This window comes from Eschrichtius robustus, chromosome 16 (assembly GCF_028021215.1).
Source record: "Eschrichtius robustus isolate mEscRob2 chromosome 16, mEscRob2.pri, whole genome shotgun sequence".
Taxonomy (NCBI): domain Eukaryota; kingdom Metazoa; phylum Chordata; class Mammalia; order Artiodactyla; family Eschrichtiidae; genus Eschrichtius; species Eschrichtius robustus.
This window is the reverse complement of record NC_090839.1, coordinates 52,348,925-52,362,241: the sequence shown is the minus strand read 5'-3', so window position 1 is coordinate 52,362,241 and position 13,317 is coordinate 52,348,925. Positions and strand designations below refer to the sequence as shown.

The window sequence follows — 13,317 nt, the reverse complement described above, 5'->3', positions numbered from 1 at the left end:
GCTCAGGCTCAGTAGTTGTGGCGCACGGGCTTAGTTGCTCTGCGGCATTTGGGATCTTCCCGGACCAGGGCTCGAACCTGTGTTCCCTGCATTGGCAGGCGGATTCTTAACCACTGCGCCACCAGGGAAGCCCCTCACAGGATTATTTTATCGACGTCTTCAGAAGCAGTGCTGGCTTTCTGCTCACGTCTGTGGTGGGTTGTTTTTAGGCTGCCGCATCTGCTTGTGAATGTCCTTCTCTGAATCATTATTATCATGATTCTTATTATCATCATTAGATGGGTCACGCCCTGGATACATTTGTTCCCATCCCTGGGTGATCGACAGCTCATGATTCTGCTGTCACAGTTATTGTAACTAACCAGATGTTTAAAGCCCCTCTAGAATCTCTGGAAAAGTAGTCAACTTTCTTTGTTTTGTTTTGGGGATAAAAGTAGGCCAGCCCATCCGTCTCGATTCTGTCATTCTCTGTCACTGTGCTGCCATCACGTTGCTGTCCCCGAGCAGGGCGCTGGCTTATCTTGTTATGTCTTTGCACAGGGCCACCTGGCGGTGTTGGCAGTGGGTCACCCCCTCGCTCCCAGTGTGAGTTCCAGCCTCGCATCCAGCCTGGCATCCAGCACTGGCTCAGGTGGCTCCTCGCCCACTGCTCTGCCCACTGTCTCGGCTCGTGCCCACCCTCTTGACCCCACTGGCAGCGCCGTCGAGGCGGTCCCAGGTAAGTCCGGGGCTCTGCTCCCATCTCCCCGACGCCTCTTTGCACTTCCCTTGACGCCTTCCAGTATGCATGGTGTATGCTCATGCTCAGTTTGTAGAAGAGCGTTTTCAGTCACCTGCCACTTTGGCTGTGTTGCCCGTGGTCTAGGAAATGCCTGCCTCGCTGGGGGCCTTGGGCTGCAGAGGGGATGAGGAGCCCTCAGGCGGGGCAGCTGGATGGGCCCCACAGGGCAAGGCAGGGCGGGCAGTGCCACCCAGCCTGAGACCACCAAGAACAGGAGGCTTCAGAGAAATGGGGGTTGTGAGGGGTGGTGAGGGCACCTGAAGACGGGGGACGGTGACAAGGGTGAGGAGCGGGGATGAGGTCACAAGGCATGGGCATGGCTACCGGCTGCAGAGGGGTCCTTGGCCGCTGGGAGTCCTTGAGGGTTTGTGGACTGATGACTGGTGTGATTGGACCCGGGGGACCTGTCTGGCAGCTGGATGGAGGCACAGAGCCCAGGTTGGGGCTGTCGTGAAAGCTAAGGGAAGAGTGGAGCTGGCGGGCGAGACGGTGCCTGCCAGGGCCATACGGGTCACCTGGCCCTCTCAGGCCACGTCTGGGTGCACCTGGCTGCACCAATAATACTAGCCAGTTTGGGGAAGTAACGGAATCCTCAGAACTGCCCTCTGGCCCCAGGAGGAGGGCCCTAGCTGGCCTTTCTGCTGTTGGGACCCAGGACCCAGAGTGCACACCCCACCTGCTTTGGGGCTAACAGGTGTAGACTGGATTGTTTTTCCATGTAGTTTCATTCAGGTTGTATCCTTACTAATGCGCTGCATGAATAGAAGGGGTAAACTCTGAAATAAACAGGTGCTGGTTCCAGATTTTCTGTGTTTAATGGATTCAGTGGAATCATTTCAGGGCCACTGGGCAGGTTCCTTTCTTTTGCCTTCCACTTCATATGAACAGGCGGGAACCTCCGGAGTTCATTGCCGGGTGGCTGGCAAAGGGTGGAAAGACTAGATCGACTGTGGAGGGACCTCAGGGCTGTGGGCAGCTGACTCTAAGTGACCTCCGAGGGCAGGGTCACGGCCTGTTCATCCTGACCCGCATGGCGTTGGGTTGAGCGTGTTTTACCTGAGTGGGGTCCGGCCTGAGCCGCGGCAGGTGGGCAGGGTAGGAGCAACCGGCCGGCGGCAGGGCTCGGGACTTGCCGCGGAGACCCCACTTTAACCTGAACAAAGCAGCCCGGCCCCGCGATGGTTTTCGCACAACCTGGGTCCGGGGTCCCGGCACGCCGCCTCGCAGCGCCGGGAGGGGCAGGTGCTGGTAAGAGGAGGTGGCGTGCCCCGCCGGGGGCCCATACACCGGGCCTTGGAGACGCGGGGATCCGAGGACAGGGAGCCGCGGGGCCCGAACACTCTCACCAGCCCGCACAGCGCCAGCCAGGTGCGACGGGGCGGGGCCAGGGGCGGGGCAGCCTAAGGCTTGCGTCACCGGTGTGGGGCGGAGTATGTCGGGGGCGGGGGCATCCCGAGGCTTGCGTCATCCGGGCGGGGCAAGTCGGGGGCGGGTCGATCTAACATTTGCGTCACCAGGGGCGGGGCCGGCGCGGGCCGGGCGGGGCGCGGGCCGTGTTTGAATCGGCGGCGGTGGCGGCGGCCGCAGTGCGGGGCGCCGGACGCTGGGACGGTGAGTCAGCATCGTCAGTCCCGCGCCGTCAGGGTGCGGGTCGTCGTTACCCGGAGCTGCAGACAGAGCGGTGCGCCAACTCTCTCTGCTAGGTACGCCTTCCTCCGCCCCAGGTGCGCCTTCCCTTCTCCCCAGGTGGGCCAACTCCCGTCCCTCCAGGTGGGCCAAATCCGCTCCCATGTGAGGTGCGTCTCCCCCTCCTCCCCTCCCCCCGATCTTTCCCCTCCCCTCCCGGTGCTCCTTTTACCGGTCTGCGGTACCCGCGCCCCGGGCCAGGTGTGACAGCCAGGGGTTGGTACCAAGATCTTCGGGGTTGCGGAATGAGGCGAATACAAACATCCCCCCTTTAGGAACCTGCTCTGCAGAGGCGCCCGCTGCTTCCCTGCGTGGGCGCCAGCCGCGGGCTTCTCCAGGGAAGCCTGCATCGCCTAGCGGAGGTGGGTCTCTCACTCCCCGATGAGGACGGGGTTCCTGCCTTGTCCTGCTGCGAATCGAATCGCCGCCTGCACTGTCGGAAACTCAGACCAGCAGTGAGCGGGTTTGCCAGGTGCTTCTCCATCCTCTAGTTAGGGGAAGGACAGCCCGCCAGGGGGCATCCTGCCCCCTCCCCGTGGGTGCAGGGGAGCACCCCCACGTCAGGGGTTCCCCATTCTGGCCTCTAATTCGAGCACTGACTGTGTGCATTGTTCCCGTGTGTCCCATGGTCCTGGGGACCTGGGCACCTCTTGAATGTGCTGTGTCACGTCGGAAACCGAGCTTTGCCAGGGCCATTACTCAGCAGCTTTCAGCTAATTGCTCGTTAACATCTGGGCGGTTACTGGTACTTTGGCAAGGCGGGCTCCGGGTCACATGGCACAGTTTACCTAACTGGGTTCACATAGATTTTGAGTGTTAAGTTAGTTCTTCCTTTAAGAGAACGTCTCAGAAGACCTGGGTCTGATCTCAGGGAACAGTGGGGTGTGTAATAGGATAAGAGACATAGTGCTGGTGAAAAAGTGGGACAGGACAACTCCTGGGAGCGCCAGTGACCGCCGCCACCCCCCCAACCCCCGCCTCCGCAACACAGGCTGTGGTTTGTCAGGTGAGAGTTGGCCCCTGTTGTGCCCTGCCTGCACCTGAGCAGGGCAGGGCAACAGGGGTGCCCCTTTATGCTGAGTCATTGGGTGGGGGTGGGGGAGTGGGATGAGATAAATCACTTCAAGGTGAGAAAAGGCTCCTGTACTCAGTTTATTTCTATCCATCCGTCCATCCCTTCCTTCATTTTATGTGCCTTTGTTATTCAAAAAATGTTTCTGGAACTCTGCCAGCTTTGAAGCAGACCACCCCCAACCTGATCCCACCACTCCAGGTGCGAAGGGCTAAGTCCATATTGTCAGGTCCTCCTGACCAGCAGGTCCAGGACGGGAGCTCAGGACCCCAGGCAGAGCAGATGTGCCAGGCCAGCACAGGGAGCATGGGTGGTGGTGGCAGGTCAGGCGTGCAGTGGGCGGGTCAGGGTGCTTGCTGTCAGTGGGTGAGTCTGCACATCGACCAGCAGTGGTCCAGGCCTGGGCTGGACCGCACAGTCCAGGTGACATGCAGGGATGGAGCAGGGGGTGATTCTGAGAAGGGTTTTGGAGGCTAGGCAGGAGTTTTCTCAGGACTAGTGGGGCTAATGGAAGCTGTGGCAGGCTGTATCCCACAGCAGTGTCATGGCTTAAAGACAAAGGAGGAGCCATTGCTGGGGTGGGGAGGGGAAGGGTGGGAAAGGGTCCTGCTGGGGAAGTGTGGACTGGCTCGCCGAGTAGTACATCCTTTCTGGGAGGCAGGACTCAGGACATGAAGGGGTTGGCATCACAGAAAGGTTACTCCTGGGACAGAGCAGGTCGGGGTGAGGGGGCAGCCTGCAGAGATGGCTAGAGCTGGGAGCCCTAACTGGTGTGGGTCAGGGGATGAGGAGTTGTGGGCTCCGCTGGGCTTCTGCTCAGTATGTGGGCCCCGGTGCACCAGCTCAAAGGAGGCACCTGTGTGCGATTTGATAAGGAGCCAATGCTGCAGTGGGGCCACTCCTGCTAGGAGGAGGCAGTGTGGCCGTGCTGGGGGACGGCTGGGGCGTCTGCAGGTGAGCACTGCAGAAGTCACCTGTGTCCGGGTGTGGACCAGGCACAGGAGGGGCTGCCGGCCTCCCATGGAGGGTGGGAGGGCCAGGAGGTGGCCCCAGGCAGGGGAGGGAAGAGGGACAGGGCCGCCTTTGACCGGAGGGGTTTGGGTGCACAGTGCAGGGCTGGAAGGCAAGGCTGGGGTGACAGTTTAAAGAGTGAGCTGGAAACTGGGGACAGCAAGAAGGAGGGGGTCACCCGACTAGGGGCGGATTTGGGTGAGGGGCTGCAGGGCCTGTGGTCATGTCCTGGGGAGCAGGTGGGAGCCAGAGGCTGTACCCCCTGTGCGGAGTTCACATTAACAGGAGACAGGTCTGTCTGTGGAAGGGTCCTGACAGGTCTGGGCCCCTAGGTCTGCGGGAGGCACCGTTCGAGCACCACAGCACGGCCTGGAGAGGACAGGTCGGTGTGTGTGGGGGGGTGTTTCCAGGTGGTCTCGATTGTTGTGAGTTAAATTATGTGCTCCCCAAAAGATATGCCTCTGTCCTAAACTCCCTGTCCCTGTACCTGGGAATGTGACCTTATTTAGAAACAAGTCTTTGCAGGGAATTACCTGGTGGACCAGTGGTTAGGACTCCACGCTTTCACTGCCACGGGCCTGGGTTCAATCCCTGGTTGGGGAACTAAGATCCTGCAAGCTGTGCGGTGCTGCCAAAAAAAAAGAAACAAGTCTCTGCAGATGTAATTAAGGTAAAATGAGGCCATTAGGATGGGCCCTAATTTGATATGACCGGTGTCCTTATAAGAAGGAAATTTGGACACAGAAACACAGGGGAGGGAAGACCACATGAGGACAGAGGCAGAGGTGGGGCTGGTGTGTCCACAAGCCACAGAACGCCAAGGATTGCCAGCAGAAGAGGCAGGAGGGAGGGTCCCTGGAGCCTCAGCGGGAGCCCAGCCCTGTGCACCTTGACCTCAGCCTCTGGCCTCAGAGTGGATTTGCATGAGTGGAATTGTGTTGCTTGAGGCCGCCTGGTGTGTGGTGCTTGGTTTTGGTGGCTCCTGGACACGAATGGCCCTGCGTGCTTTTAGATGTCAGGAGGAGGCTTCCTGGGGAGCAGGAGGCACTTGCTGCAAAGAAGCGTTGAGAAGCAGGGCCGGGAGGGGGCACCCACAGAGGGGAGTGGAGGCCCCAGGAGGAAAGGGGGACTGTGCAGGCCAGAGGCGGGTGCTGCCCCCACGGTCCCAGCCCCGCTGTCTCCCTGAGGCAGTCTTGTCAGTCTTTTCTTCCTGTCACCACTCTTGCATCAGGCCACCTTCCAGTCACCTCCATCCTTGGATGTGGTCATCGGGTGCGTCACATGAAACTGTTGGCGGGGCTGGTCCAGCTGTGCAGGCGCTATTGTCACAGTTGGGGCAGCGCTGTGAGCAGCGCTTCATGTCTTCCTGCCGCTTCCCCAGGACTGAGGAGCTTGGGGTGCTGCCAGCCCAGGGCCTGCATCGATGTCCACAGCGCCCGGTGTCACAGGCTCAGCCCCTTTGGCCTCCTCACACCCCAGAGCAGAGGTGGAAAATCCAGGGGCCCTGGCCCGGTTGCCACCCTATGTGTTCACCAGCCCTTCAGATAGTTCTTCCTGCAGTGCGGTACAGTCGGGGGATCCCTCTGGGCCGAGGGAGCCTGTGCCCCATTCCGTGCTCTTGGCTGTCGTTGCCAGTGGGGCCAGGACCAGGTCATGTGTGCAGGTGGCGGGGATGAAACAGGGAAGGAAACAGACGTGGGGACCCCTTGTCCGCCTTCCCGGGTGCACATGGTAGCCTCGCCCTGGGGCAGAAGCTGCACTGGGACCCCAGTGGGCCGCTAAGCGCTGGCATTGGGTGGCAGCCCTCCCCGTGGTTGGCTCAGTGGTCCCCATGGGGCCCAGGCAGGGAAGGGATGGGGCTGCCCATTGGGCTGGACCCCAAGTCTGCTCTGCATGTGTCTGGCTCCCGACTCCTCAGAAGTCACATGTCTCCTGCCCCGTTTTTCCCCCTGAGTGTGGTAGAGGGTCTTTCATTTGAAAGGCAGCAGCCCTCTCCCTGGGCGTGGGTCTCTTTGTTCCAGAGGCATGGTCTCATCCCCTCGCCCTCTTTTTTTTTTTTAATAAATTTATTTGTTTATTTATTTATTTTTGGCTGCATTGGGTCTTCGTTGCTGCCGTGGGCTTTCTCTAGTTGTGGCGAGCAGGGGCTTCTCATTGTGGTGGCTTCTCTTGTTGCAGAGCATGGGCTCTAGGCGCATGGGCTTCAGTAGTTGTGGCTCGCGGGCTCTAGAGCACAGGCTCAGTAGTTGTGGTGCATGGGCTTAGTTGCTCTGCGGCATGTGGGATCTTCCCGGACCAGGGATTGAACCCGTGTCCCCTGCATTGGCAGGCGGATTCTTAACCACTGAGCCACCAGGGAATCCCTACCTTGCCCTCTTGACTCTTGGATCAAATGCAGCCACCCCAGCCTCCCGGCTCCTCCTTCCTTTGCTCCTGGGGGTCTGGCTGAGCCCCAGGAGGTGGGGGGGCGTAGTCAGAGCTGAGCTTCCTCCTCTCTGGGGTGGGTCTGACTTGATGCTGCTCGTTGGGTTGGACACTGTCCAGGGACTCTGACATTTGGCACCAGGCAGCTGGGGGCGGGGCAGAGGTGGGAGGCTGACCCAGAGCAGGCAGTTCTGACGAGGGTCCCCGTGGTCCACCCCTGGGCTGGGGGCATTGAGTGCCTTTGTGGCCTCTTGAAATGGGACTTGGTGCATCTGACCAGGCGTCATGGGGCACTGAGGGGCCCTGCGGCCAGCAGGGGGCACGGGACTGGGCCACACAGGAGAGGCCCGCCTGCCTCCTGGAAGGGGTGCTTTGGGAGAGCAGACCCCAGAGGCAGGTTGGGGAGAAAGGTTCTGAGGTGGCAGAGCTCCTGTGTGCTGTGCCTTCGATGTCACCACGGTTTGCTGCGGACCTGCCTGTGACTTTGTGCTGGGGAGGTCTCTCTGGCCCCACGCTGTATCCCAGGAGCTCCTGCAGCCCCTCCCCTTGGTTCCCAGGCCACACCTTCCCTGAGTCGACCCTCTGGGGCTGTGGGAACTTTGGAGGTTGGCAGGCCTGACCTCAGCCACCCCAAGACAGCTTCCTGCTTGGTGTCAGGTCCCCAGGGTACAGGACCCCAGGAGGGAGTGTCAGGTGGGGTCAGCGCCGAGGGGGCCATGTTCCATTCCCCTGTCCCTTTAACAGACAGTCCTGGGGGGCACCGAGGGCCACAGCAGAACACCCAGCTCAGTGCCCCAGGGGAGAACGGATGTGGGTCTCTGCTGTGACCCGGCTGAGGAGGTCAGCGGAGGTGCCACCTGAGTCGTCCGTGAGCTGCTTTCCCCTGGACGTCGCTGTCCTGGAATTTTCTTTACTAGTCAAGCATGTTTATTTGGTCAGTTTTACCAAGTGATTAGGAGTTGAGTCAGTGAGATGAGGGCTGTGTTGCTGAGGCTAGTAGATTGGCCCCAAGCCCAGACTGGTCCCCTCTGCCACGAGAGCCTGGCTTTCCCCCGCGATGACGCCGGTTCTGTTCTGCAGGATCCTCTTTAGACCTTCACCTCGGCGACATCAGCCTCGTGCCCCCAGATAAGGACCTGGAGGAGCACGACAGCCGTGACCTCGGACCCACAGGTAGTGCCTGCACCCGGTGCTTTCCGGGGCCTTCTGTTGTGGCTCTAAGGTGGGAGGGGTCCTGTCTCCCTCCCTCCCTGCCACCCCCACCCTGAGGTCCCTGCAGAGGTGGGGGTCAGGCCTTCGTGTCCCTTCTCAGATGTTTAACCACTGCATTGGCATGAAGACAAACGTGTTAACATTAGGTACTGAATCATTCTGTTTGACCTAAAAGTTTATCTTTTTTCTTCTGTTATTTTTTTAAAGATTTATTTATTATTTATTCAATTAATTTATTTTTGGCTGTGTCGGGTCTTAGTTGAGGCATGCGGGATATTTCATTGTGGCGCACAGGCTTCTCTCTAGTTGTGGCATGTGGGTTTTCTCTCTCTAGTTGTGGTGCATGGGCTCTGTAGTTTGCGGCACGGAGGGTCTCTAGTTGAGGCGCCCGGGCTCAGTAATTGTGGCACGAGGGCTTAGTTGCCCTGAGGCATGTGGGATCTTAGTCCCCTGACCAGGGATCCAACCCGCGTCTCCTTCATTGTAAGGTAGATTCTTTACCACTGGACCACCAGGGAAATCCCTCTTCTGTTATTAAAATAAACCATTTCTGGGGGGCCCAAAAAGTACTGGGACCACCATGCCCATGGACAGGTCGGCCGGGCAGGGCCTAGTGGGTGTCTGAGCAGTGAGGGGTGCAGCCACACCTCCCTGGGTGGGGGTCCCCACAGCGCTCCCACCCCCGGTGTCCACCCGCTCCATCAGCTTGGAGCGGTGCTGGGGGATTCCTGGGGCAGAGGATCTCGCTCCGCCCCTCGCTAACCTGGCCCCTCCGCCCCACGCAGGTCAGCGGTCGCTGGGGGGCTCGGCGCCCGTGGCCATCCCAGGCTGCCTGCCCCGCTCCCCGTCCCTGCAGTCCTCGTCGTCCCTGTCCGCCTCCCCACTCGGCTCCTTCTCCCAGTCCCTGTCGGGGCCACTCGTCTCCTCAGCCATGACGCCCCCCCAGCAGCCGCCAGCCCTCAAGTCGGAGCCCCGAGCGCTGGGCCCCCCAGCCCCGTCCTACAACTCCTTCGGTGAGCGGGGCTCTTGGGGCTCCAGGTGCGGGAGGCGGCCACAGCGCAGCCCATCCCGTCCCCGGTGTCTGCTGCTCGGCGGAAGGTGCCCTGGGCAGAGGGCCTGGGGTTTGCACCTGAACCTCTGTGGGGGTGTCAGTGTGCCTGGGACCCCGAGCCGCTCTCGTGACACCACCACGGCGAGACCTGCCTCACCGGCAGGCTGCGGGGGTGTGACATCGCCAGAGACCAAGCTCAGAACCAGACGGATTTGCAAAAACAGGAAACTTGATTTAAATTTCTTTCCTTGAAAAATGTTATCTTATGCGATCTGTTTTGTTTTAAAAGAGTTGATATTTTAAAGTATCTATTTTAATTTCTAATGACACATGTATGTCAATGGATGTCACCCATGCAAACAAAAACCCTTTGGGGTCCTCCAGATTCTAAGTGCGTAAAGGGTTCTGGGACGAGAGTCTGAGCACTGCTGCCCCCACGATGCAGCCACAGAAACGGATTTGTTTCCTTTGCTGGTGGAGAGATCGGGGTCCCCAGAGCTTGCCGGGGAGATGCATGTGAGGTCCCAGCACAAGCAGGCTGACATCCGGCTCCTCCACACTCAGGCTTGAATGGCGTCCCCGGCAGCATCTGGGACTTTGTCTCTGGCAGCTTCTCTCCCAGCCCGTCCCCCATCCTGAATGCTGGCCCCACGGCCTCTTCAGGCGCGAGTCCAAACAGTGCTGAGCTGGCCCGGGTCAGGCGGCAGCTGGACGAGGCCAAGAGGAAGATCCGGCAGTGGGAGGAGTCCTGGCAACAGGTGAAGCAGGTGAGCGTGGGGAGGGGCTGCCGCGCAGGTGAGAGGGGCGCGCGTGGCGGCTGCTGGCCCCATCACTGCAGCCCCTGGGTTTCAGGCCTGTGACGCGTGGCAGCGGGAGGCCAAGGAGGCCAAGGAGCGGGCGCTCGCGGCCGACAGCGCCCGGCAGCTGGCGCTGCAGAAGAAGGAGGAGGTGGAGGCCCAGTTCCGACGGCTGCAGGAGGAGCTGGAGGGCCGGGGCTTGGCCTCCGCACTCCCCGGCCTGCGCGGCTGCGGCGACATCGGCGCCATCCCCCTGCCGAAGCTGCATTCACTGCAGAGTCAGCTGCGCCTCGATTTGGAAGCAGTGGATGGGGTGAGTCCGGGTCTCGTTTTCAAGGCACTGGAGGGGGTGCATGGAGGTGGTGGGGAGCCGGCCGAGCAGCTTCCGTCCACTCCCACCTCTCCTCTTGGCGGCCGTGCCCTCGTGGACAGGGGCCACATCGCCTCATGCAGCTGGAGCTCTGGTGTTGTCTGGGGCACCTCCCTGGGTCGCCCTCCAGGGTCCCTGGTCACCCCCTTGCCTGATGTAGCGTGAAAGCCACTGCCCTCAGCTTAGTGGGAAAATCCTTCCACGCCTGGGCATTTTGTTAGAACCTGGGGCATTGGGAAGGCTCCACAGCCCTGCCTCTCACACACCGTCCCCCCAACCCCGGCTCATGGCCCAGGCCGCTGGGATGCACACCTCTCATCCGTCTCCAAGGCGCCATCATCCAGGTTTTGGCTGCTGTCGGCCGGAGGCTGGGTCCCAAGTCGGGGTCCATCCTGACCCGGCCCCTCCGTGTGGCCACCTGCCTGGCTACCCTTCCCACACCATGTGGTGGCTCTGGCCCTGGGAGCCCGTCCCCACCCAAGGGTCTCTTGGTGAAGCCTCTCCCACCCCATCTTTTCGTTCCTGGGTGGCCCCCAGCAGGGGAGTCCACCCCACCCTGACCCTGGGCCCAGCCTGGGTGGGGGCGGGGTACCCCCTGACTGCGTCTCCCCCGCAGGTGATCTTCCAGCTGCGAGCGAAGCAGTGCGGGGTGTGCGGGGAGCGGGCCCGCAGCGCTGTCCTGCGGCCCTGCCAGCATCGTGTGCTCTGCGAGCCGTGTGCGGCCAGCGCACCCGAGTGCCCCTACTGCGCGGGCCAGCCCCTGCCCTGGTGACGGCCGCCTTGTCGCCCGCCTCCTGGTGCCACCGACGTCGGGACCCCAGCCCCAAACAGACCACCCACGGTCTCGTACTCTCCTCACAGACCCTGAAGGCCCCATGGGGCTCGGCGGGCAGGGTGACTCTGCGGGGTTTGTGGTCCTGACGCCACTGTGACCGGATCCTGGGAGTTCACGTCCCGAGAAGCACTTTGTAGACGGAAGAGTTTAGGCAGACGTTCCGAGTTGCTATAAGCTGCTTTGAGGTTCATGTTTTTAATATGCGATAATATGAAGCTTTATACGTGTACTGTGAACAGAGTATTTCCTATCGGTCTATTGTTAATCCATAGTACGGTAAACACATTAGGTTTCGTATCTGAAATTAGTACTTATGAAGTGAGCATTTATCTAGTAGTGAGAAATGCCTAGGATTTTTACAGTTTCCAAATTAAGTGCAAACTAATAGTATTTATAGCAGAGTGATTATTGAGAGACACATATACATGTAGATGTTTTTAATTTTATGAAGGGAACTCATTTCCTGAACACGTGCACATTAACTGGAGCGTCAGTGACAGCGCCCCGCGCCTGCGGCCTCCCGCTCAAGTGCCTGCGCCTAGGAAAGCCAAGGAGCTGCGTGCTGTCCTTTCTCCCCTGGACTTGGTCAGCGCGGTGACAGTGAGCAGGGCAGTGGGGTGGGGGACCCGACGGGGCGGGCGTCACACTGACTGTGCAGAGCCGTGTGGTGCTCCCCCTTCCCAGAGCTTGCTGGCGGGCGTCCTGTCTGGAGCCTCTCTCCACCCATGTGGGAGACCCTAGCCAGCCTCCAGGGCGACACTGCATGGGATCTGTTTGTCCAGGTGTTATGTTCCAGGGACCATGGGGTTGGGGAGGACCCGGCCGCCGTGCGGGGGCGGGGTGGCAGAAAGGCTGCTGGGAACGGGTCAGATTTTAGTGCCGGCTTCAGTCTGTTCTGTCTGCATTGGGTCACTTTCCCTAGGAATCTGGGAGGAAGTAAAACCTGTCTGTAGTTGATCCAGACTTTGCTCGTGGCAGATCCAGATTGGCATGAGAATCTTCCCAGAGTCTGCCGCCAGGCGTGGAGCAGGGGCTGGGCCCTGGCCCGGAAGGGACGGGATGCCCCCTGCTTGGGGCTGTGCCAAAGACTTTATATAGCATTTTTTAAGTGCAAGGTGACTAGGTAAAATTTTTTATCAGTGACCAAATTAGAATGTATTTACTATAGTGAGAAGTTTAAGACCTTTTTTTTTTAACATAAGACAAACTGATAGGAAAGCTGTCATTTTTTAAGGTGGGTCCATGGCATCGTGCAGCTCGCCCGCTGCTAAAGGTAACTATATGACTTGGTTGTAGTGAATCTACTTTGTTTCTAATTATACTGATAATGATTAGCTCTTAGAAATTACGTATATTTTGTGCTACTGTTATCACTGTTTAAAATTCTTTATTTTATTAATATTTATGCACTTGTTTCCCATTTCAGGCCTTTGGGCTTTTGGGGGGAAAACAGGACAATGTTTGTTATTGACATCTAGCCTAGATATTTTCAAATTATAAACAAGAACAATTAAGCTTTAGGTGTATTTATAAGCTATTCCGGTCAGTTCTTTCTGTGGGGTTCGGGGGGGTGGAGGTGCCCCCTCCCAGGCACTCGCTGGCTCTGAGGACAGGTGTGCGGTGGGAAGACCAAAGAACCACCCAGAGTGGAGCTCCTGGGGCTACCTCGGGGCCCTCCCACCCCTGCTGCCTGGCTGCGGTGGCCCTGGTTTTCTGAGGGGGCCACTCATGCTGGGCTCGGCCAGGCTCGGCGTCTCAGGGTGTCACCGCCCCGCACTTGGGTGATGAAGGGGGGCGCTGGGTGTAGCAGCTGAAGCTGCGTGGTGCTCGGCGAGGCCGTTCTTGTTGCCGAATCTGTCAGCTCCTGAGTGTTCAGTATTAGCGGTGATGTTACATTGTCACACCATTTGTGTAACTGTGGTCAGCAGAAGACCACGACTCAGTGTGGATGCTTCATGTGGATTAATTTATGGAAGCCCCAATCTGTATGTCTGTTTTGAGTATTTAGAGGAGAATGTTATTGGAATGGAATTTTCTTAACCCAGAAGGTAGTATTTATAATGCATAATCATTTACTT

At 59.2% G+C, this 13,317-nt stretch overlaps 1 protein-coding gene across 5 annotated transcripts in view; it reads left to right on the top strand.

Moving 5' to 3' along the window:
- Positions 1-13,192, top strand: part of UNKL (unk like zinc finger) — a 44,735-nt gene extending 31,543 nt beyond the window's left edge. For 2 of the 5 annotated variants that reach the window (XM_068565933.1, XM_068565936.1), the window contains exons 10-15: positions 541-718; positions 8,055-8,147; positions 8,972-9,199; positions 9,802-10,004; positions 10,090-10,347; positions 11,021-11,266. In XM_068565933.1, the coding sequence (XP_068422034.1) occupies positions 541-718; positions 8,055-8,147; positions 8,972-9,199; positions 9,802-10,004; positions 10,090-10,347; positions 11,021-11,176 (1,116 nt within the window). In that variant the 3' untranslated portion in view covers positions 11,177-11,266. Of the gene's footprint in view, positions 1-540; positions 719-2,402; positions 2,485-8,054; positions 8,148-8,971; positions 9,200-9,801; positions 10,005-10,089; positions 10,348-11,020; positions 11,267-11,690 lie in introns of those variants that run through there. The other 3 variants (XM_068565934.1, XM_068565937.1, XM_068565935.1) reach the window with 3 other exon arrangements.
- The last annotated feature ends 125 nt before the right edge of the window (positions 13,193-13,317 follow it).